General features: G+C 40.7%; 1 protein-coding gene across 1 annotated transcript; it reads left to right on the plus strand.

The window, feature by feature from the left end:
* Positions 1-2,947: 2,947 nt before the first annotated feature.
* CMPK1 (cytidine/uridine monophosphate kinase 1) lies at positions 2,948-21,281 on the plus strand. The gene is made up of 6 exons (XM_090048585.1): positions 2,948-3,153; positions 14,657-14,803; positions 15,478-15,630; positions 16,995-17,071; positions 17,149-17,245; positions 18,894-21,281. The coding sequence occupies exons 1-6, from the start codon at positions 3,025-3,027 to the stop codon at positions 18,933-18,935; spliced, it is 645 nt and encodes a 214-aa protein (XP_089904711.1). The 5' UTR covers positions 2,948-3,024; the 3' UTR covers positions 18,936-21,281.
* Positions 21,282-25,466: the final 4,185 nt, after the last annotated feature.

A 25,466-nucleotide genomic window follows, 5' to 3' on the forward strand; every position in this document is an offset into this window, starting at 1 on the left:
CTCTCCACCAATCAGGAGCTCACTCCGCTCTCTCCACCAATCAGAAAGCTCCCCTCCTGGCGTCCCACCCACTCCGGGCGGCGCCGGCCCAATCCGCGCGCCGCGGTGGTCTCACGCGTTCAACCAATCAGCGGCCGCCCCGGGCAACCAACCGCCAAGCGCGCGCGGAGGGGGAAACGGGGGTGAGTGTTTAAAAACACTGCCGCTTTAAACGGTCAGCGGAGCGCGCAGGCGCAGTAAGGAGGCGGCTGTTGGCATCCCCATAGCAACAGGAGGCAGCATTGGCGGCGGATTTAAAGAGACACGCACTTGTTAATGACTTCACCGCTCCCAGCACTTTTTTTTTTTTTGCTGGGGAGGGTGGTTCAGAGTGGGGAGGGTCCTATTGAAACCACTCTTGAGGGGAAACGTGCAGACACACCCCCTACATGGGGTAACATTGCTCTAAAATATCATGCATTTAAGCCCCTTCCACTTTCTGTTCATTAGCAAATTTTTTTTTTTGGTTTGTTTTTTCTAGCTCTGTAATCTCCTACCCTAGAACATCTCAAACCACGACTGCACTATTCCTCCTTTTTATCCTTCTGTTTCTTTGGCCTTCCCAAGTGAAGCCGGCTCTTTCTTTGAATGCAGGTGCCTTTAGCATGAGCAGAAGACACAGGAGCAGGTGGGTAGGAGGAGAATAAAGAATATGATATTGGTGATTTGTGGTGAAGGGACTAAATAATCTGCAATGAGGCCGCCTTGCTGCATTTTGTTCCATGTGATGCTCTCCTGAGGTCAGTACAAGTATGCTCATGCTGTTACCCAACAATTTGGGGGCTAAGGAGGATGTGGGAAAATGCTACTGCCTGATTTCTGATTTGATGCAAATGGCAATTTTATTGTAAGTGTGATTCGAAGGACATGGGATACCAAAAATACCTAGAATGATTTTGCAAGATTGAGAATCCACTCCGCAGATTTCTGCCTGACAAGGGGAAAGTACAAAATATCCCATTGGCAGGATTTTACTAGGATGGACAGAAATACACTTTCAAGCAAAAGGTGATTACCAGTAACTCCCCATAATACCCAAACCTAACAAGTTGGAGCTATATTTCCAGCCCTTATAGTTTTGTTAAGTTAATCTATCTACACTTGAAATAAATATCCTTTTTTCTCACCAAGAAAAAAAAAGGGAACTAAAAAGAGTTGTGACAATTACCTGTTCTAAAATAAATTGTTCCAATATATAAAAGCAAAGAAAAGGATTTAATGTATGCTATTTGTTTCTGCCTTTTTTCCCCTCTCAGGATGACCAATTGTTATTACAGAAACTAGTCAGTCTTCACTTTTTTTTGCAGTCAAATCCTATTTAGTTTCTTTTTCTTCAGTACTTGCACAGTTATTCAGTGATCCTGTAACAAGCATTGCAAGGGACATAAAAAATGGGAAAAGATTTTTGTTGGCATTAAGTTTTTAAATACCATCAAAAACTCAACAGCTCTAACCAAATCTTACCTATCAGTATATAATTGCTATCTTTACTATTTAGCCCAAATAGTACTATGGGCCTCAATCCCACAAATCCTCTCTGATCTAGTTGATACACATGAGACACACGCTCCTATTATTTGTGGCTACACTAATATTATTCACTCTTAAACCAATTGAGAATCACCACGACAGGTGCCTGCAGTGACTTAACCCTTGTACATAAGGAATGTGCATCAGGATCTGGGGGAACGCCTGTTCACCAGACCACCCCAGGGATGACAAGGTCGAATGGTCACAAACCCTTGCGAGACCGTTTCAGGCTGGACATAAGGAACAACTTCTTTACTGTCCAAGCTCCCAAGGCCTGGAACAGACTGCCGCCGGAGGTGGTGCAAGCACCTCCTCTGGACACTTTCAAAAAACATTTGGATGCTTATCTTGCTGGGATCCTTTGACCCCAGCTGACTTCCTACTCCTTGGGCAGGGGGGCTGGACCCAATGATCTTACAAGGTCCCTTCCAGCCTTAATGTCTATGAAATCTATGAACTAAAATTATTTAGAAACCCATTAATTAAGCAGGTGGAAATAATGTGCATTCTCAAATCTCCCTGGGAAAACATCAGCTCTTAGCTTTCACTTGTCTTCTGACTATGGAAAAATAATAGAGCAATTCTTCTGTTACATACAACTCAGAACTACCAAAATGGATCAACATTTTTATGACACTAGGGATCTCTATATGAAATCTGTGCATTGATCTTGTGAATCATGTAGGTTTTTGCACACTTAAAAGCACTATTATTGCACTGCCACCCTGTAGCATCCTTAAAAGGATCTCCGGGCACCTTGGCTGAGAATCGCTCTTATATACCAACCCTTGGAAGTGTGTTTTACTTTACACTGATTGCAGGAAACAGGCTGAAGCAGTAGTGCCCAGCCTTTCCACCCCACAACAAAAAGGAAATGCTTGATGCACAAAACACACGCACATTGCAAACTACTGCAAATTGTACATCCCCGCAGCCACGTTGTTCACTCAAGCGTGGCTAGGCACAAGTAGCTGGCCAGGCTCTTTGGGCAGATGCGGTATCAGTTGGTATAATAAGAGATCACCTGTACCCAAAGAAACTAGCCTGCCATTTATGTCCCTGAAAATCTGCAAGGACACGTCCCGAGTCCACTGCTGGGTGGGGATTCTTTGCACTCATTTCTTTGCAAGGATTTCTGCAAGGGGTCTCTCCTTCGAGCAAGCAGAGAGCTGGCCGCAGACAGGGGATATAGCCGGTCCCCCCGCTTCCCGGGTGCAACACGAGCGGCGCCCCGCCTCTGCCGCGCCCCCAGGACTAGGACACACCGCGCACCCACCCCCGCCCGATCCGGTTGCAAATCCTAGTGCTGGGCAGGGCTGCCACGTGACACTTTCCCGGGAAGGAGCACGTGACTGCCCTCCCGGAAGCGCTTCCGCTTCCTGGTGACGCCGCGGCCCTGCCAGGCCCTGCCCTGCCCTTCCCTGTCGTCCCACCTCCCCCTCCCGCCCTCGGTGCATGTTCAGTCGCTGCCTCCCGGCCTCCGCGGCTCGCAGCGCGCTCCGCCTCCTCATGCAGCCGCTGGTGGTCTTCGTGCTCGGCGGGCCCGGCGCCGGCAAGGGCACGCAGTGCGCGCGCATCGTGGAGGTGAGGGACAGGCGAGTGGGTCGGGGCGCGCGGGGGGGCGACGGACGGACCTGCCGCCTGCGACCCTCAGCGGGAGCGGACTACAACTCCTAGCCTGCCCTGCGCGCGCGGCCCCGCCGGCTGCCTCGGGGGTGGCGCGGGGCATCACGGGAGCTGGAGTCCGCGCGGGGCCCTCGCGCCTGGTGAGCCCCTCACACAGACACACACACACACACACACTTATTTATACATTTATATCTATATTTATTTATAGCTATATATTTTTATTTATATTTATAGCTATATATTTATATTTATTTCTAGATATCTCTTAGATATTAATATAGATCTATATGTTATATCCATATTTAGATCTAGATATATCTGTCTATATTTAGTCTCTAGATGCAGATATATATGGAGAGAGAGAGATGAAGATCTAGAGCGAGACGCTCCTTTGTGGGACCCCCGTGGCAGTCGCTGGGGCTGGGATCGCAGGGTTCAGGCCTTACCTCGGTGTTGACGAGGATTTAAGCAGATCCTCAGGAGGGTCCGAGCCGCAGCTCTGCGGGTGCTTTGAGACCCTTCCAGGATGCCACGGGGAGTTACCACTCGCACGGTGTGGCTCACCTGATAAACGTGCTGATTTCAAATAGGCACGGATGTTTGTTTCCTCAGAGACGTCTTATGCCTTGTGTCTACTTGGTGCCGCTGTGGCTTGTCCCCGGGAAACGCCCGTGCCACGTGTGCTCTGGCATGTGGCAGGTTACCCGAGGTGGGGCAGGGCTGGCCGGGGTCAACAACTGTGCTGGCCTTCCTAAGGCTGCAGCTACAGCAAGCGTGTGGCTCCAGCCAGTCAGGCTCCAAGTTTGGGCGATGCGAACTGCCACCATGTGAACGTCCCCCTGTTTTTCAGCGTGGGTTTTTTTGACCCCCTCAGAAACCCCTCCCCATGTTGCATGGTAGCAGCCTGGGGAAACGACTGTGGCATCCGGGCTCTTTCTGAGTTCTTTGCAACAGAAGAAATTGCTCTAGTATGTTTTTGTAGAAGTAAAAACTGAGATCTCCCATTTTCTTAGGGGGACATCAACTCTGTCAAGGCCTCCAGCACTGCTGTGGATTCAGCAGACAGGCCCTTGACTCTCTAGAGGGGTACTTTAAAGCTGACAAGGCTGATGATTGCTTCCTTAAAGAAGACTGGCATCACAGCCAGGGTTTGAGCTTGCTTGGGAGTGTGTTCCTGTTTTCCTATGGCTAACAGCACACACTACATGGTGTCCTTGTCAGTGTATAAATCTGATGTGGTCTGTTGCAATCCAATCGATGTAGTAAGATCACCCTGCTAGGCAGGTACGCTTGGGGAACTTGATAACTGCAGTAGCATTAGGGACTGATAATACAAGCCAGAGAAACTGTATACAACAAGGGAGAAGGAATGCATTCCTCTGAGGGGAAAGGATTTATGTGATCGATGTCTTTTATTGGACGAACTGCACGGTTGGGCGAGACTTAGTTAGACAAGTTCTTGCGTATCACAGAGAGTCCCCAGTCCCTGGGTCTCTTGCCAGCTTGTTTCTTGCGTGTTTCCTGGACTATTGCAGCTACAGTATTTTAGTTGTATTAAGTTTAGTGTCCATGAAACAAATGATTTAGACTAAGAATGGAGAGGCTCCCTTGGTTTGGAAGATGATGTTTCAGACTTATCTGTGCAATCTGATCCTTTGTGTAACTTGGTGGCAGTCACCCGGGTGCTGCTGAGTTCTGCCCACAGGGATTAGATTGTAGGATCTGGGCCTTTGGCGGGGGTTTACGACAAAGATCGAAAGTTGTGCGAAGTGAGCCTTTGCATTGTGTCACTGTGTTAAGTTAATACGGAAGGACAAGAATTCTTGTGGGGCACGTGACTTGAGGAGAGGCTGAGGGAGCTGGGCTTATTTAGTCTTCAGAAGTGGAGACTGAGAGGGGCCTTCAACTCCCTGCAGGGAGGTTGCAAAGAGGATGGAGCTGGACTGTTCTCAGCGGGGACAGGTGACAGGACAAGTTGCAGCAAGGGAAGTTGAGGTTGGATATTTGGAAAAAACTTTCTTACTAGGAAGGTGGTGAAGCACTGGAATGGGTTTCCTAGAGAGGTGGTGGCATCTCCATCATTGGAAGTGTTTAAGACCCAGCTAGACAAAGCCCTGGCTGGAATGATGTACTTGGGGTGGACTTGGGTTTGGACTAGTTGTGACCTCCTGGGGTCCCTCCCAACCTTCATTTTCTATGATTCAATGATATATTTGGTTGGTGACCGTAACAACATTACAGTTGGTCCAAAAAAAGATCAAGTTGACAGAAGAGACTTGTATTATATATAACCAAACATTTTTTAACTGACAGTAGATGGTGACATGACTTAATTTTAGAATTTTACACACTTATATTTTCTTGCAAATGTTTAGATTTTTTTTCTGTTTAGCAGTACTTCTAAATGGAAAAAAATATCAATTAGAGAGGAGGGAACATATAGGAGCAGCTAAGAGTTCTCTACATGCAGAATCAGGCTTTTTTTCTTTTTAAATGAGGTTAATGACATTCATTGTGCCAGTTATGGGATATTCAAGGCTTCCAGATACTTCAGTGTGTTGGAGTTAAAACAGCCTCTTCAAACGGAGAACACTTGGCTGTTTTACATGACAGCCATAAACTATGAGGATTTATCCATTCCCACATTGAGAGAAATGAGTAAGAACTGTAACAACGCCGTTGTTGCCCATGCTACTAAAGTAAAGCAAACCGCAAGGGCTGGCACTAGCATTTTACGCTGCGTGTTTCTATTCTGGTGATGCCTGGCAGTGTTGTTTTAGCTTCTCCACATTGCCATCAAATCCCAGTTTTCCGTGCTGTCTCTCTAGGTTATAAACATTTGGTCTTGGCTGAAAATGGACTGTCCCCCCCTCCCCCCCCCCCAAATTAGCAACTCTAATTGAAACTAACTTATTATTTAAGTCATGAAACTCAAGATTTTTAACTTAACTTTTCTAAAGACTCTTTTTTTGCGATTTCTTAGTTGATCTAGTAAAAGGTATCATCTCTGAACCAAGAGTTTTAGATTTTTGCACTTCTTAACTTTCATAAAGCCTTTTTTGTTTTTGGGGTCAGATCCTGTTCCTAGTACAGAATAAGCAAATAGAAATATTTTTTTTGGCGGGGTGGAGGGGAACGGACACATGTATCTTCCACCAAGTCATTAGTGCTGCCACAGGGCTGAAGTCTTTTATGTGGGTCGTGCCCCATAGTTAGAAATGTAAATCATTTTGGTTTGCTAACTTAAAGTAGCTGGATAAAAAGACTGTTTTGGTAGAGTCAGATGAGTCACTGCTGCTTAAGTTATAGATGCTAAAAAAAAAAAGATATGTTGCTAGTACTGTATCTTTTTTTCTGCTTCCATCGAGAAAGGGGGAATCTTTAGGAATGAGACAGACAACAAATAGAAGTTAGTTTGATTTCCTCCTTTCCCATTTGTTGCATTTTAAGAGCTGCAGTGAATCATGTTAAGTGCTGACAGTACAGGGAGCATGTAGGCAAATGAAGCAGGCTCTGTGCGGTCAAGCGCTGCCTCAGGCTTCAGAGCTTGCTTTATTTGGATAGCATTTTGTCTGGGACAAAACTTATGCTGGGGATGAATTTAGTCCAGTATCTCTTATCATACTTAGGCTACGAGATGTTTATTGGAATTCATCAGTGCAATGACTTTCCAAAATATTCATCTCCTGGTGAACAACACTTAACCAGTCCTGCAGCTCCTGAGTGATTTTTTGAAATCACTATTGTTATTGCTATTCTCCATACTGTGTTGATTCTCTCTCTTGTAACTTCTTGTTGCTGCAGATATTGGAATTTGGGGGTGGATCATGTCGAATGGGAGGGGAAAGGAAGCCTCCCTTCACTCATCCAGCAAGGACTTCTGTGATTTAGGAGGTGTAACTGTAAGCAATTTGTAAAATAATGCTGCACTGTATATATCTTAGAGCAGTAGCTTGTTTTCTTTTCACTAAATACATTTTAATCTTCAACTTACTTGAGCTGGTCGCAAACACAACACCGTTGGGGAAGTTATTTAGTTGGTAAATATGAGCCTAAGCCATCACAAACAGGTAACTCTAACATAAAGCTATTCATTATGCAGGAGGATGTGATTATGAACCAAAGTGGAAAAGTGACTTGAGAGAAAAGCACTTAATACCAACCGGAAATGTTATAATGACACCGTGTGTAAAGGTGGCTATAGATTAGGGCTGCTTATCTTCACAGATAAGGTTGAAAAAGATGATTGATCCAGCCTGATTCTCTTAAGTAGGAAAAACTGGGTGAATTCCATATGTTCATCAAAGGATCAAGGACTTGATTGAAATCTGAATTTTTTTATAGCTGCTTTTCTGTCCCAAGTCCTCCTTGCTGTGGTAGGAAGAAGAAGGAATTTTCTTCTGTACAGTTCCTGTATTATTTGCAGTCCAGCTTTCGCAAGCACACCCTTGCTTGCCTTAAACAGCTGGTTGGGTGAGGTTGATTACGTGGAGCTTTCCGTCATCTGAACCTTTAATGTTTCACTTCCAAAGGGAAGGTACCAGAATCAGTTGGTTCAGTTGAATAACTTGGTAATGCACTCTTTTAGCAGCCTTCCAGTTACCAAAGTGTATGTGTATGAGGTTTCTAAATGCATACCGGACAACATTGATCCTGTTACAGTTGTCATCCAACAAAACTTTCTTTCTTGACATTACCTTAAACATCTTAATAAAGAGATTATGCTTATCCCTTTCCTTTAGAAAATGTAGTTTTATTAGGTCATTTAGATTAAACTGTTTCAGATTGACATGCTTCTCTTTAATGCATGGATTTTTTCAATGCATAGTTATTGTTATGCTACATAGAACTCCAGTTGCTGTTTTGCCAATGATGTTGTAAAGTTTTTGGCCACCAGGCATCCTTCATCATTCTGTCAATACATCCCAGAATAGACTTGACCTTCACCACAGCATCTTCTTGTAAATTTGTGTTCAAACGTAAAGTTAATCATAGAGTGGGATACCATGATTTTTTTTTCTCCAGATAAGAATGTATGAGTCAGTACCCTAATGAAAGGGTTGTTACCTCATTTTGGGAATATGATACGGAAACTTCCAAGAATAAAGAACTATGCAAAAAAAAATTTTAATTGACTCCAAACTACTGAACTTAAAGCAGCAAAGGAATTACTTATTTTTTGTCTTCTGGAAGTAAACTGAAGACTGGGTTACGTTTTTCTTAACATTTTTTTAACTAATTATTTTTTAAACGAGTTGCAAGCATTTGCTGGGAACATTAGGTATTAGGAGTTCAGATTGCCTAACATTTGTTTATAAGAGTATAATACATGTTCATATTTCAGAAATTTGAAACCATTTTATAGAGACTAAGGATAAAACTTTAAAAAAATGCCAACTCCCATTTTCAAAAGTGATATTGGTACTTGGTAGTCTGAGGCCTAACATCTTGCAAGGAGGTGTAGATTCCTGAGTCATGCAGGTGGTTTGCAAAATTTTATCCTAGATGACTGTGTAGAAGGTGAACGAGGCAAAATAACATGGCTTGTTTTAACTTGTATAACACCCAGGTGTTACAGGTGTCTAACAAATACAGTGTTTCAAAGTTTACAATTTATGGTAAGACTCTGAAAATTTGAATGCTTTTGGGGGTAGGTTATGGAAATAAATATCATTATATAGACCATACCTGGAATTGAATTTTAATGCTGAATTGCAACCAGACCTCACCCCTTTGCCTTGTATATGCTGATTTTTTTCCCCGGTTTTGTATGGAAGCAGATACCTAGTTTAAGTGAGAAAAAAATCTGAAGATTAGTTGAATGTCTTCCCAAACACTGATTAGAAGCAAATAGGATCTCTGTTGACTGTATACACTTTACACCGACAGGGTCATAATCCTAAAGGCTGCTATCTAATACGACTAAAATCAAAAAGGCTGTTTAGAGAAACAAGACATTTGTCTTTGACAATCTATATTATTGTGGCTGCACTTTGCACAAATTCTCAGCTTTTGAGAAAAGGTCTTAGAGATGCGTAATGACTGAAACTTAATATCAAGGTCACTGAAGGTATAATAAATGAGAATTTCAATAAAAAAAAATATCTCTTTGCACCTCTCTTTAATTCCAACCCCAAACCATTTTAACTTTATTTTTTTATGATCAGTTCTAAGAAGCCAGAGCATGAGTCAAGGTCTATGCAATTTTTGACTCACTCTCCTTTTACTGTCTTCCTTATTATTGTTCAGTTGTTTCACAGTTTAGTTTTTAGTTAAGATTTTATCTACTAAAAGCAATATCTATTCTAGTCTTACTGTGGAAGTAATTTAAAATAGGGTGGCTGTAGTGTTGCACAAGAGGGGACCTTATAATGCAGCCTCCTTTGGAAATGTGTCTGATCAGTCCATTTTGTGACAATGGATTTGCAAATTTCAAACAGAGATGTTTTAAAAATGTGTATACTTGGGTCATGCCAACTATGAGTCTCCATATGCCATTCTCCATCACGTTACAAGTAGAGACTTTGACCTGTTACTTTAATTGGTCATCTCTCCTATATTAAAGAATGTGTACTACAAACTGCTCCATTTTATAAAGCCTTATTAAGAACTGTATTAAATTATAATTGCCTCAGAGGAACATTAGAAGTGTAGTTGTAAAATGCTTCGAGGTACTGGGAAAATACAAAGTATTACACAATTGTGGAGCATGCATGGTGTCCAGGCTTTCTGTTGTCTCTCTAGATTCTGTTGAGTGTATAATCATCTATTTTTCCTAGTCAGAACAGATCACTAAATCATGAGAGTCAGTCCCTCCTAACGTTTCATGAAATCCCTTCAGGAAAAGTTAGGAGTCAAGAATTACTCCATAAACATCTATATAAGAAATCAGTCTGGTAATAATTTTCATTAAATGCTTTCAGGAAAATTAATACCAGACTATGGTTTCTTAAGGCAAAGTTGCTAAAAAGCAAAGGCAACTAATTTCTGAAACTCAAATAGTTTTCACTTATGCTCCATTTTCTCCAGTTTCCATTCGAGTTCCAGTCCAGAGACTTTTTAAAAATGCTGTTGGGCTGTCAGAAATGTTTACATTTTCCCTTTCGCTTCCCTCTTCCCTACTACCAGGATTCAGAGAGAAATTTGTGATTAGGCTAAGGCGAGATGGAGGGGGTGGGGATAAAGTCATTTTTGTGACGCACTGAATTTAGGTACCACAAACATGCAGAGACTGTGTTAAAGTTAAGGAAGCAATCATTCATAATAGTTGAAGAAGACAAGAGACTTTTTTTGTAATTTTTTTTAAATTAAATCGTTCTAACTTCCATAAAGATTTCTGTGGGGGTAGTTAAGTTCTCAGATGCAAGATATATAGGGTAAATGATCTGTTTTCTTTCAGTGTCTAAGTGCAGCACCTCAGCACCGACTTGTAAAGGTATGTAGGCATTTAAAAGCAGGTTGCTGTTTCTGAAAATCCTGACAGGAATTCTAGCTACCTGAAGATGTAAAATAGGCACTGAAGTCCTACACAAATCTGACTTCTGCTCTCTTGACAGTCATCTTTCTGCAGCCAGATAGCACCAGAAACCTGAAGCAGTTGTATTCCAGCCTTCAAGAGTTTTAGGCCCCAGTTTCACTCCTTTTCTGTTCCTGATTTCAAAGGAACAGGATTGGGCTTTGATTTTTAGCATGTTACTTTACAGTGGTTGCATTTAGATGCACTCCACATCTCCATGGAGTGTCCCACCAGTGTTGCTGCCGACATCAATACATGCCTTGCTGTTGCTATTGCTGGAACCCTGCAATTCCATCGCTATCTTTTTCCTGTTTCACCTCCCTTCCTAACACCTCGGGGAGCAGTATCTCATCAGCTCCAGTCCACTAGCTTGATACCTAGGTGCCCTGCAATGAGGAAAGGGAGCAATCAGCTGGGCCTGAAGACATGACTTCCTGAAAGCAGGTGGCAATAGGTGGAGTATTGCATCTCTGAAGCTTACAATTTAAAGCTTGGAAATCAAGACTTTCAGACATTCATTCCATGATTTAAAACTAAATGTTTTCTTTCTGTCTTGCATCAAAGGTAACAAACGTGTTTTGCTCCCGAGTCCTAGAGGAGCAGGCTGTTTTATGTAGCAGCTAATCCATTCTGAAAGGGATTCTAGCATCAAATTTAATATTTTTTAAAGCATCCCTATTTATAGAAGAGCACTTTAAAATACTTCTATCTACCTCTTTTCTGTTCAGCAGCTCAAAACTCTTTCAGTTCGCAGTTGCAAAATAAAGAGAAGATTGCCTGAGTCCAATATTTCTTCTTGCTTGAAAAGAAAAATACCGAGGAAAATTAACCAGTTCTCTAATCCCCTAAAACCAAAGGGATTATGTTTTCTTCCTCTTTTCTCTTTTGTAGAAACTTAATGTTAAAAAATGTCATCTTTCTTTAACTGTAGCAAGAAGAACTACATGTTAATTTGGGGTTCTACAGAGTACAGTTTCTTGCTTATCAAAAAAAATACTCTGGTTTATGGCTTCTGTAGTTAGAATTAGATTTACAATTAACTAGGCATATCCAAATCCAATGCACATTTAATCAAAAATGAAGTAAAGTTATAGAGAATATATCTAGAGTTTCTCTTCACAGTTATTTATGGCGAAATCTTGCATGCTTTTTTTATCCAGCTGTGTACAGTTTTAGGGGATTTGGGTAATTGTATCCTTTCTTAAATTATGACTATAGCAGAACTGTCTTTCCAGGCTTCTGTGGGTGGAGTTGGAAAGCAACTAAAATGTTTTTAAGCTTGCTTGGCGAGTTGTGTAACAATTCTTCTGTTCTTATTTAGTAGCCAAGTTTTTAAATCCCAAGCTTGCAGCCATAAAAGGTAATTATGCACATTATTCTACTGCCTGTGCTTCTTTTTTTTTTTTCTTTTTTTAAAATTTGCAGTGGATTTCACTGCAGCCAGCCTGATAATCCAAAGCTCTTTTTTGTTGTTGTTCTGTACTAAACTAAGTATATATAGCTTTACTCGCTGCTGTATTCTTAGACTTGTATTTTTTTGTGTGTGTAAGCTCCTAGGAGGCATCTTTGTTTGTTTTATGGAAGTGTGTGTGTGTGTGTGTGTGTGTGTGTGTGTGTGTGTGTGTAAGTGTAACACTTTTATAGGTATCCAGGTTGTAGCCGTATTGGTCTAGAGGAAAAAGCAATTGGATCTCATGGTAGAGGTGATATCTTTTATTAGACCAACAAGATTTTTGTAAAAAAAGTTCTTTAATTGCAAGCTTTCGGGCGTGATGAAGGGTGTTTGTGCCCAAAAGCTTGCAATTAAAGAAATTTTTTTGCAAAAATCTAATTGGTCTAATAAAAGATTGCTTCTACCACGAGTTCTGATTGCTTTTAACACTTTTATAAGTTCCTTTCTTAATGCTAAAGCCTAATTATAAAAAATCAGATGCAGCATTATCATTTGTAGTTAGAAATAACCAATAGTGTAGTTAGAAATAACTGTCATTTACTTTTTTCGCTGCCTCTCACCTCCTGGGAATTATTATTTCTGAGCTCTGAAATCTCAGCAGTAACAGTATCTGTGTGGCATGATCACAATTATATTTTACATTGTTTGTCTACTTTACCTCTGGTGTCTCGATGCTGTGGCAGTGGGCACCTAAAAAAAGCAGAAGTTAAAATCCTAAAGTTTGAAGAGACCTCCAGTCATCTGATCCAGTCTCCTGTGTGAGCGCATGTTTGCTTTCCACTGGAATTTTTATATTACAGAGATGTAATTCTTTTAGAGGTATTTTGTGACCAGTGTACACAGATGATTGCCGTTTTGGCCCCACGCTGATACCGATAGGGCATGTTTGCACTGCTGTATTTATGCAGTATAGTGAGATTTCTAGTAGTACCAGTGTAGCTGTTTCAGCATGGACTGCCACATCAGCACTAAGGACAGACACTAGCCCCTCTCATACTCTGCACATCCTGACTCTCTCCCTCTCCACAGAGACTCCCATCTGGTTCCAAGTTTTCTAGTTTCAATGTCTGTATATAGCTGAATGTGTATTTTGGTGAATGAAGGAGTTTTCTTTGGATTATTTTTTATTAATTAATCTCATTTAAAGATACCTCTGTTGATCTGCTTGTTCTCATCCTTCTTGATGCTGGCTGCAAGGAGTTAAATAACAGGAGTGGGAAGGAGAATTGGAAATGAAATAATGGTAAAGGTGGCTTCAGAGCAGATGCCAAAATCCTGAGGAAACAATGGGGAAGCTGTCAGTTGGGGACTATCCGCCTGTATGGCTCCAGCTAAGTTAAAGAAGTTTATTCTTCCAAGCCTGAAATTGTGGTTAGAGCATATGCTAACTCATTAAAGCCCCCGGCCTAGGGAGAAGAAATATGACAGAGCCAAGTGGGCAGCAGTAGCTAGAGATGCCTCTATGACAGAAGGCTGCAGAGAAAGAAGAAAGGGGCTAGAGCTGAGCAGAACTTATTTCAAACTTGCAAGGAAGAATCTGGAGTGCAAACCTTTTGGTGAACACGTGTAGGCATGTTTTTAACTTGCTTTAGATTTGGGGTCCAGTCTAAGAGTAGTTGGATCCTGGTATCCCACTCTTCAGCCAAATTAGCCACCTTGCTTCTATTACCTAGCCTTGGGGTGAAGGGGACTGAAGTGCTGCTCGCCCTGTAATGACATAAGCTACAACCTATACCCCTGCTCACCCTGTAATAGCAGTCCAGACAAAATAGGGATATTTTTAAAAACAAGAATACAGTTTCATTCCAATTACCTGTAACAAATGTAGTCCCTATCATTCACTTGGTGCTTCATCTCTGCAGAGCATTTGCAAGCATTCATTAGTACTTTCAGCACTGTTCTGAGTCTTATTAGTTATTATCATCCCCATTTGCTTGACAGGAAAACTGACACATGCAGGAAGTATAACTGATTTGTCCAGAGCCACAAAAGGAGTCAGTGGCAAAGCTAGGATTAAAAAGCAGAGATTTCTCTTTTTCAGCACTACATTTGGAGCAGATTACCTCTCTCTAAAGAGAGAACTGTGAGATATAAGTGAACAGTTTTCCCCACTTGTACTGAAGCTAGGACATTATTTTGAAAATATAAGGTTGTTAAACTGCCAAGCAAAGAGGCTGTGTGATACTTCCCTTGGCAAATTATTATCTGACCTTATGACTAAGTATTTCCAATGAATTCCTAAATAGCTGTGTCTTTGAGTGGAAGTGCATCTCCTTATGAAAAGTGCAATTTGTAATAAAGGATAAACTTTTATAAGATCTAAAGAGCTTGGATCCTGTTTTCAAAAGTCATAGAGGTGCTTAAATTGTTTTTCAAAATAGGACATACATGTTGGATGTTACCAACAGCAAGTACCCTAATCTGCCAAAAAGCTTCCTCCAGAAAACCTTTTTGTGCCTGGTAACGTTCTGTTCTTTTGCATACTTTAGAAATATGGCTACACCCACCTCTCAGCAGGCGACCTTCTTCGAGATGAACGAAAAAGACCAGGATCTCAGTATGGAGAACTCATCGAAAATTACATTAAGGAGGGAGAAATTGTACCTGTTGAGATAACGATCAGCTTGTTGAAGAGGGTAAGGAACGTGAGCGTGGTTTTCCTGATTGCTCGCCTCTTCATGCTAAGAGCAAAAAGGAGGTAGTTGGAGAAAGAACTGCCATTCTTTTTGAAGTAAGCAAGAGGAAAATGATAGGCAAATGGATGCCTATTGTATAGTTTGCCTCTTGTCAAAATTGCATAGTTACGTTCTGCCTGTTATAGAAAGCAAGAGATCCAGTCCTTTATTACGTGAAGTGCAAAGAGAGCACTTGGCATGCTTTGTGACTTTTTTTCCTCTGACTTTTTTTTCTAATCTGACATGAGCTGAAAACTGAGAAACTCAGTGCACAGTTTATTGTATAAAAATATGTTCCAGGATCTTGTAGTACATATATTTTCCAAACTAGATTTGTGCACAGTGGGAGATTTGGGAGCACGTAACAAGTCGGAACACAGACTAAAGTCTGCGAGCATTGTAGAATAATGGATGAAGCCTATCAAGAATATTCTTTCTAAAGTTTTATTGGTCTCTTAAGAGCAGCAGTGAAATATTGAGAGTGCCGTTAAGACAGTGGAGGAATAAATTCTATACACCCACAATAGCCCACATTAAAACTGCTTTGTAACTTGTGCCAACATCTGGTGATAATGTAATAAGCAGATATAGTGTTTTGTGTAAAAGAGATTCTTGAACTGCACTCTGTTTATCAGGCTATGGATCAAACAATGGCTGCCAATGCCCAAAAGTACAAATTCTTGATTGATGGATTTCCCAGAAATGAAGACAATCTTCAAGGCTGGACTAAGACTATGGATGGAAAGGCAGACGTGTCTTTTGTTCTGTTTTTTGACTGCGACAATGAGGTAATGAAATATCATTTCTTTGTGCCTTTCCCATGTATTGTATGACTGGAGACAGACGGCAAGAACATTAACTGTAGGTACTGACATCTTCAATATACATATGCATTAGCAACATCAGAAGAGACTCGTGGACTACAGAGACCACGGCCACTATGCAAATATATAAACCAGTTGTTTTTGAGAAAGCAAATTACTAGTTATAATTGGCATCCTATTGACAGCAAATCTGAACAGTTCATTTAATGAACATATAATCAAAAGCACTGTTCTATAAAGGTACACATCATGGTTTCTGAAAGACAGAATATTATCCATCTACCTCCTGTAGTCTGATGTCTTTGTCTTTTATAGAATCAGTGTGTCAGCAGCGTCCTGCGGGTACGCACATGTGTACCAAGCAGTTTCAAAAGAGAAGTAGCTGTTACGTTCCAGTTTGCTAGGTGCAGAAAAGCTAGGCACAATACAGATGTAGCAAAACGGCTCTAATTTTACCACTGGATGAGTTGGTGATCAAGTTGGAGTGGTTTTACTAATTGTGCCCAACTTGACCACACCTAACAAAGTGGAACTAACAGCTGGTGCCCTTCTGAAATGGTTCCATTGATGTCGTCCAAGGTTCTGATAGAGCCAGGTATAAACTTTTCATAGTTGTAAGCTTCAGTAAGATGCCAAATAATCAGCAGCTTTTCTAAATGAGCAACCAGATTACAAGGGCAATGTGACAGTGATGTATTAAATTAATTTAACAAACGTAAGACAGCTCATCTTGACGGCATGCACTGCCCTTGAAGTGTGAGGATTTGAGCTGCTCTAAAAAAGGTTTTCAAATCATTAAACTGACTTTTTCCCTGAAGTTTGTTTTCAGAAGTAAAAGAAATCTACACAATTTGTTTTCAGTCTCCAAGAAGAAGTGTGTGGATAAGTGTTTCTTGAATAGAAAGAACAAGTTAATTTTAAGAAAAACCTAAATAGTTTTCATGAAAATATCACTTAAGAAAAACCACCCACCCAATGGACAGATACTGAGCAGGTTTTTAAAAATAACTGCCCCCTTAAACTGTCTCAAATTAGGCACTTTTTCACTCTTGAAAACTGAAGCTATTTTGCCTCCCCTCTCGCCCTCTACCCCCTCGTTTTTTCAAACCACAGGTTAAAAAAAACAACTAGAAAATCATACACTAATTCCTGTTTTGTTTTTATTCGTCAGACCTTCCCTACTGTAACAAACTGAATTATGCAATATATATTTCAGTGTTCTGTAAGTAACTTAAGCAAAATGTGAAGGTTTGTTATTAATTCTGTCTTTAGAGATGTGGAAAGTTCATGGCCACACCCTTTACTAATCCTTTTCATATCTGTTGTAGACATGTACTGACCGCTGCCTTGAAAGAGGAAAGAGCAGTGGTAGGAGTGATGACAACCGAGAGAGTCTACAAAAGAGGTATCATACCCAGAACTTCAGTTATGCTTTCTTTTTTTTTCCTTTTCATTTTGTAACACGTCTCTCCTTTCTTCTAGAATTCAAACATATCTGCAGTCAACCAAGCCCATAATAGACCAATATGAGAAAATGGGGAAAGTCAGAAAAGTGGATGCCTCCAAATCTGTTGATGAAGTAAGTTTTCGGGGGACAAATTATGGGGCTACATTTGACAAGGCAGAGTATACTAGTTGATAGTCATCTTTGTCTCTAGTTCTTCCAAATAGGTGTCCCTCTTTGTAATTATTTACAGTGTGGTCTTCTGTGAAACATAAAATATGATTTTGCAGGGTTCTTGCAAAAGTCTGTTCTGTTCCGCCTGTTTTTTTTCTTCTTAAAAACTAGCACTGCCTTCCATGAGGGTTTAAAGTGGGCTTCTGGTGGAGTTATAAAACTAGAATGATATATCCTGCTGAATTATATTGCATTGGGTGTTTGCAGCCTACACCTGGCCCATGAAACCTTTGCATCTGGCCCATGGACGTGGGGCTTGGGCAGCATTGGGCAGCAGGGATTGTGCCTTCTGTGTGTGCTCGCCCTGTGCCACTATGGGGATGGAACACTGGTGTTATGGGTCCCAGTGCCCATTCACCTCCATCTCAGGATAAGTCGTTCTGGCCTGCAACTAGAAAAGATTGTCTACCTCTGCATTACAACACAGTGCTCTTAGCCTTTGTATGTTCAGGACCAAGGCCCTAGGGAAAGAAGTACTCTTTCCTGCCATCGGACTCCGTGATCTGCTCAGGTCCCTTCTGACCTTACAAACTATGAAACTATAAGATGAGAACCAGAGTTACTGTGACCTCCAGGATGGATCATAGTACAGACTTACTAATCTAAATACTCCGTGTAGAGAGGGCTCAAGCACAAAGTCTAGTTCTGGAGCCAAACCCTCCTGAAGGTCAAGGAGGTTTGAAAGTTGGATGTTGGTTTGTGCTCATGCATAGTTGAAATGGACTTTGACGTCAACTTTTTGGCCTAGAACTTAGAATTGGTAACAGTTACATTCTACAAAACCCAAAAGTGAGTGAAATGTGTTGCGGAACGCAGGGGTGCCTCCCAGTCTCAACTACCTTGCTGCTACCTTGACTGTCTGCTATTTTTATATATGCATGCATGCATGTACGCACGCACTGTGCATTCATGAAACAAAGTGTTTCCATTGAACCTTAATTGTTACCCTCGAAGGGGGTAGCTGGTTTCTTTTTAAAACAAATATTCCTGCACAATCCAAACATTGCCTCTTTTCTGCTAATGCATGGGAACCTAAAGGAAGCTCAAAACAAAAGAAAACTCACTAGCTTCTGTTTACTTTTGGAGCTGAATGAGATGCTAAAACATAACATATTTTCAGGAGAACATGTTTAGGTTTTGCTACTTGATGTGTTACTAGTAAGGGAGGTTAGGAAACTGAGTCTTCATCTTGCAGTCAGATCTGCACAAACAAGCCCTTGCCTCTACTTAGAGTCCCAAGTGAAGTCGCACTACAGGGGCCCACTTGTATTGATCTGCTTGTGAGACTAGGGACTTAGTTTATTTTATTTCATTTTCCGTTTAGTTTTAAATTACCATTCCTTTTGAAGCTTTTTGCTTCAGATTTTGTTCTTGCACTACCATTTGAGGGATATGAACAGGCATATAAATTGTACTGAGCTCAAAGGGTCAAGGGACTTGGTGTACATTTTCTGAAAACATTTACCATAAGTTACTGTATGTAAGTTCGACTTAAAATTGCTGATTACTAAGGATTCTATCATGTTAATTGTTTTTTTTCCTCTTTCAGGTTTTTGAAAAAGTTGTGAAGATTTTTGACAAAGAAGGCTAGTTTCCTACTTGAAAGTTTACTTGAAACAGCTTGAATTTTGCTTTAATAGCTGCCACTACAGTCCACTCTTTTTGTAATTGTTTTAAAAAGTTTTTTAAATACTCCATATATTGAAAGGTGACTGGAAGAGGAACTAATTGAAAATGAATTTGTTTTTAAATAGGAATTAATTTCTTGTGACTGTTGTAAACAAATTTCAGGGTTCTTCACTAACTTAAGTTTAGTTACTCACAAAATAAGGACAGTATCCAAATCTGTTTCTGAAAGAGGCTACCTAATTCTTCGCAGTTTTGTGCCTTTCATGGGCAGCCCTTCCTATTCCTTATTGCCATAAACCTGTTTTTAAAACCAGTCAGCCATGTTAAGCAGCAGAGTCCCCATGTCTCCTTGCTTGTTTCTGGATTTTTTTTTTTTGGACCAAATGTAGATGTCTTTTCAAGTAAAAGTTTGTAATAAATATCCCTTGTATCCCATAGCTGGATTCTGCAAACAGAGCTGATATGAGCATGTGAATTAGTTGTTGTATTTCTCACAAAGCTGCTTCGGACAGCATTAAGCAATAGACAGGTGAAGCACTTGTGATAAGGCACTCATACAGCTCTGGGTATAAGCAGTATGGTAGGTTCTTGAATACTCAGAAAACATGGCCCTGAGTTTTGCCTTCTTGGCATGAAAGGGGTTAAAAGTATCACTTCCAAGTCAGCTTAGTGTCTATGCACTCATTTACTTGTGATAACTATATTTTTAATTACGGTTCAGTCTATAGACACTGACAAACTTCCATACAGATGTGTGATAAAACAGTTCTTCTAATTTTTCTTTTCATGTCTTACAAGAAAAAGGGAATTTCTGTATTGTTTGAATGCCATATCATTGATTACTTTAAGATTTGTTATACAGGGGTAGCTGATTTTATGATTAAACTTTCAGCCTTCCACTCCAGAAATTGTATAACTTTAATAGCTGTTTGCTTTAAAAAAAATTGAATTTTTGCACTTTGTTACAATCTGACCAGATAAACATGATCTTTGTAAAAGTTCCATCTCCTTGAGCACATTGGATCCTGCTTGATCTTGCATTATCTTAAATGAGTGCATTACTGATGGTGGCAGCTTCAGCAGTAATGGCTGGAATAAACAGGTGGCTAACTGGAACAAGCCAACACATGCTTAAGTGTTTAGAGAATTGTTGTGTAGTTACGCCTGTAAATGCCACGATTTTTTTCTCTCAACCCTTCAATGGGCATAGACATAATCATGCATTCCTCATGTACCCAGACGTTCATTGAAGTAAGCCCAGAAAGTCTGAGGATGTGTATTTTAACTATTTTTAGCATTTATTAAGGATATTTCTTTGGTATATTAACTGACACTATGATTGGTTTGTGATAAACTTAGAGAAGTTACTGTGCGCAGGGACACATGGTTATGTGTTCTTGGGCTTTCAACTGTGCTTTAAAATTCATCCTGGAAAGTCAGCAGTCAAACCTGTGCGGGCAAACTCTTTGTATTTGCATGGAGCTTCATTGATTTCACTGAGGCTCATAAGATGGCAGGATCAGAGTTTGTGGTTTTTGTTTGGTTTTTTTTTTTTATAAGTAATGGAACAAAGCCACTCTTATATAAAAGATTTTTTTTTTCCAACATGATGGATGTTTAAAAACAGTATTAAGCACAAATATCATAAAGTTTACTAAGACAGATAATATGGACCAGGCTTTGTTCTTGTGAATTTGGAAGATTTTCACAGACTCTCTTAAATGCGTTCACTTTATTAAGTCCCCTTTTTAAAAGAATTGAACTCTGCTTTTATTGTCTAAATATAATGACATAGGATGGGATCAAACTGAGCTGCAGTTTTGGTATAAAAGCGAAAATAGAGATGTTTCCAAAAAAGCTTCAGACAGATTGCTTTAATCTGCTAATGGTTGATCTAAAACATTTGTTGTTACAAAAGTAAGGTAGTCTTGTAAGAGTTCTGCTGAGAATAAATAATCAATTTCCTTTCATATACCTGACTGTATATATCTGACTATATAAACATCGAAACCAAAAAATAGCAGTTACTTTAGAGGGCGTTAAAACTTATTTATAAAAAAACTTAACATGTTGGCAATATTGAATTTGAAGTGGATTGTACTGTGTCTGTGCAACTTTATGAGATTTTTTTGTAATTTTATTTATTGAAGATGCCATTACTGTAGTACTGGTGGGGGGGTGGCTCGGTTGACTTATAGCTGAAATTAGGGTTAAATCAAAAAATGTAATATACCAATGTGATGTTTCCATATAGCAGCAAACTATAACGAATTTGAGAAGTTCCAATAAATCTTGCTCTGTGGCTTCAGATGAATTCCTGCTTCAAATTTATCATCTAGACTGAAAAATAAAATAAAAATTTCTGTTTTTTAAATGGGGGTTCCAATGCAAAAATGAGGTCCCAAAGACCCTATTATATACAGGTTGAAACGAGGGGAATGTCATTGAAATTATGAGCTCATTTCTATCGCTTGGATATATAGTCATCAAATTAATTGTCTACCTGTACCATGGTAATTCATCTACTCCATCTGCAGAAGAAAAGGGATGCCTCAGTTCTGGGAAGCAGATCAGGAAACCTGTTCGGTGCTGCAGCTACTATCAAAGGGACCATATTTTTCTGCCCTGAGCCTTATTCAGCCATCTGCAGCTTTCTTGGCTGCTACTTTGGAAGCACCTGTGGTCATGGAGTGTTCTCTCCAGGGCACTTTTTCCTTTCCCGCTTTGTCTCATGAGGCACTATTTCAGCACCATGTCAAGGCACAATTTCATTTTCCATTTAGGCTTGGCTCCTGCTGCATTGGGCATGAACAACTATTTCAGTGGGAGCTGGCTTGGATTTTTAGGCCCTTAACTTACTGTCCTCCCTCCAAATGCTTCCTGTCCCTCCCTCTTCTCCTGCAAGGCTTCATTCTTGCTTTCAGATTCATCTTCACTGAGGCACTCAGATCCCTTAAAAGCAAGCATAGCACGACTTTGTGTTCTCAAAACCAGAATGAAAGGTATCATAAAATGCCAGGCTTGAGAAGCAAGAATGCTTTTAAACTGGACTTGAACAGTAGAGCTGGTCTTCAGAAAAAACAAACAAACCCCTTCCATCTTCAGAAGTGCTGCCCCCATGCCTTATGAGAGATGTAGTTCAGTTGTATGACCCCATCCTGGTTTCTTTTGTTCCAGGTTTGGTCTAAAGTTGGAAAGCCTGTGAGTTTTACTAAAAGGTCTGTTGTAAAAATAGTATGATCACTGTCAGGTATTTCCAGCACACAGGACTTGAGTTGTAGACCTGCGTTTTTATCCATATTACAGCCATTTTCCCTGCCCTTATCCTGATAGAACTTGCAAAATTAGTTCTTAGGAGGAAAAAAATGTGACACGAAGCAACTTGATGCCGAGATAACCCCCCAAAAAGCTGCTGAAACCATAGTCTGAGAAGAGGTTCTATGTTGAAGGTGCCGATTTAAAAATAACTAGTATTTTATGGTGGACATGGTAATTGGATAGTTAATGGTTACCTTGGGATCACTTGTGCCCAGCTATAATGGTACTGGTCATCTCCCCAAGAGAGGACAACTCAGAGTGAATTCCAAGTTCCTGCTCCACTTTCATAGCGCTGACTCGACCTGCTCACTGCTTCCCCAGAAAGAACTGGGATGAGTGAGTGGCATGGAAAACCTCAGCTCAAGCTGCATCTGTCAACCATGATTATTTTGTTCAGTTAGAAAAGTTACATTGCAGGAGATTAGATTTCTGCCAGACTTACCATGAAGTCTCTTGCTGAACTGAATTTGATCCCTATTCCATCCCCATCACACAGATTCATCCCAAATGCATGTACACTTCCACATGATTGGCAGCCTGCTTGTGGGAAACCAACACTTGGTCCCTTATGTAGGGTAGGGTCATCTCCTTAAACGTGGTCTTCAACACTCACAGCTCTTGGCTGCCAACCAGGGTGCGGACAAGTAGTGATCGTCATCATACAAATATGTCATTAAATAACGGTCCTGGCCACGAAGAGACAACAATCTAAAACGCAAGATGAAACAAGTGGATTGGGCCAATTGGTAGATATGGGTGAAGAAAGCAAAACTACAAAAATAATATGGGTAGAAAGCATGGAATTCTTGACTTGATCCGTAACTAGAAGTCACTGTTGTACTGTAGAAACCTTCCTCAGTAAGGATGAAACAATATGAAGCTCATGAGTCAACCAAGTGTCTTCATTCATCATCCCGGTTGCTCTGTATTCCCAAAAAAGCTGCTGTGGCAGGAACGTGGATCCAGAATTGAGAGCTACGGGTGGAATAGTCACAGTGGACTTACGAAGCGTGAGGCAACAATCCAAGACTGCCGTATTTTTGTAATTCAGGTTTTTTTTCACCGTATTCACTTACAATAGAAGTCTTCTCTTCAACACAGCGGAGAGAGGAACAGACTCACAAGTTTGCTTTTGCCTTTGTGCTCCTTAACATTGCAATAACAGTTCTGCCTGAAAGTAAATAGCAATTTGGGTTGCTTGGGCCTTACAAGCAGCAATCTTCAGCTTTGCTTTCATAGAATCATAGAAGTGGGGGACCTTGTAGATCTTCAAGTCCGACCCCCTGCCTGGGCAGGAGAAAAACTGGGCTCAAATGACTCCAGCCAGGTAACAACACTTGAAGGAAGGTCCATTTTAGCCTGCTGGGTGGAGCCCTCAGGATACAGGATGTGCCCTTTTTTTCACCTGAGCACCTATTTTAAAAATGAAAGGATTGTTCTATTTTCTCCCAACAATTAGTATGGGAAACATAGAGATGCTTAAACAGGGCATCAAATTTACCTTTCATGGAATGGATCAGTGATATCAACTGACCCTGCAAGGACCAAAAAGTGGCGTGAAAATACATGGCTGAGTTGCATCAGCCTTCCTTAGACGACATGCAAAAGGTTTTCAGATGTCTTTTCTTCTGCTGCGACCAGGGCAAGTGCTGGAAGTGAAGCAGTCTCTGTGTTGGACTCTTACTTGGAAATGGAGAAAGCAGTACTGGTGATGAGCGGGCTCTTCTGATTCAACATAGCCATTACTTTGGATTGGTTTCAGGGCTACTGCCCTTGCTTACTCCCTCTAGGAGATGCAACTAAGGTCCTGAGCATTTGGATTTACTAAATATCCTGTGTTAACTGTTGAATGTGTTAGTCTTGAGGCCTGTGTTACGGTCTAACCCAGGCTGCTCCATTTTCCGACCTAGATTTCCTTTGTCATTGAGGTGCAACTCTTCTGCAGTGCCATTTCTGGGATAGGCCATCAACACTACAGGGTTAAACAGGCACTATCTACTTCACACACACACACGCACACATTTCCTCTGAACTGGGGCACTAATCATTTCTCACATCAGGTGAATCCAGTAACACCTATAAAGCAGTTTGGCATACAAGAAATGCATGACTTTTTTTACTACCATCTTGCTTAAATACCATGTTGCATTAACCCTAATGCACCATGTAGTTACAGTTAGAATTCACCCTTTCATTAATGTTGCAAGCTGTCTTTTGATTGAAACGATCAGCAGCTTATGTCCTCTCCAGCAACCTACTTCCTCGGCAGGCTGATCCTCAAATAAGACCTCCACACTCCCTTAACTCCCAGATACCCATTCTCCGACTGTCTTTATAGTTTGCTTTCCTTGTAGATACTTAGGATGGGGGGAGAAAAAGGGTGGAAAACTTAGTTTTCAGCTAAACAAAATATCATTGCAAAATGTATCTGCTTCCCACAAGGCATTTCAGTTTTTCATTGCAAAACTCTGTGTCCAAACCTCCACCTTCGGAAGTGCTGCCCTCATGCCCTATGGGAGATGTAGTTCAGTTGTATGACCCCATCCTATTTTTTTATGATGATCCATCTTCATTCTCCAACACAGGAGGCCGTAGTCTGACCAGAGACCCCACTCCAGAGAGGAGAGCACAAAGCACAGAAAATCAAAGCTTTTCTTCATTTCAGACCATTTCCTGAGTATGTCCAGTTTCAGCCTGAATAAACAAAATTTTTCGGGGGGCGATATAAAGTGAGAATGATGCTTTCCCCCATTTCTAGTAACATTTTCAATGTAAAAATATTTTATTATTTTTGACCTGCGCCACATGATTCCAATGCTAGGAAGCCAAGTCATTTCCTATTCAGAAAGGACGCTGCACATTTTCCTTGCAGTTTGTGACTCCTTGTAAAGATTTCACAAACTCTGGGACTCTGCTCTCTGCCAGGGTTAAGAGGTGGCTTCCAGCAATAAACATCCCACAAAATGATGTACGTTTTTTACGAAAAGTACCAGGATTTTCTGCTAATTGCAAAAATACGTAATGGATGCCTTGAGCATCTGTTACTTATTGTCTCACGAGCTTTCATCCAAAAAGTAAACTTTAAACAAACATTAAGATTATGTAGTATAACTATTCCAATGTGTGTGTATCACACACGCACACACACAACTTAAATGATGTTTAATTACATTTA

Source organism: Crocodylus siamensis, chromosome 5, assembly GCF_052110815.1.
Source record: "Crocodylus siamensis isolate JL-2025a chromosome 5, ASM5211081v1, whole genome shotgun sequence".
Taxonomy (NCBI): domain Eukaryota; kingdom Metazoa; phylum Chordata; order Crocodylia; family Crocodylidae; genus Crocodylus; species Crocodylus siamensis.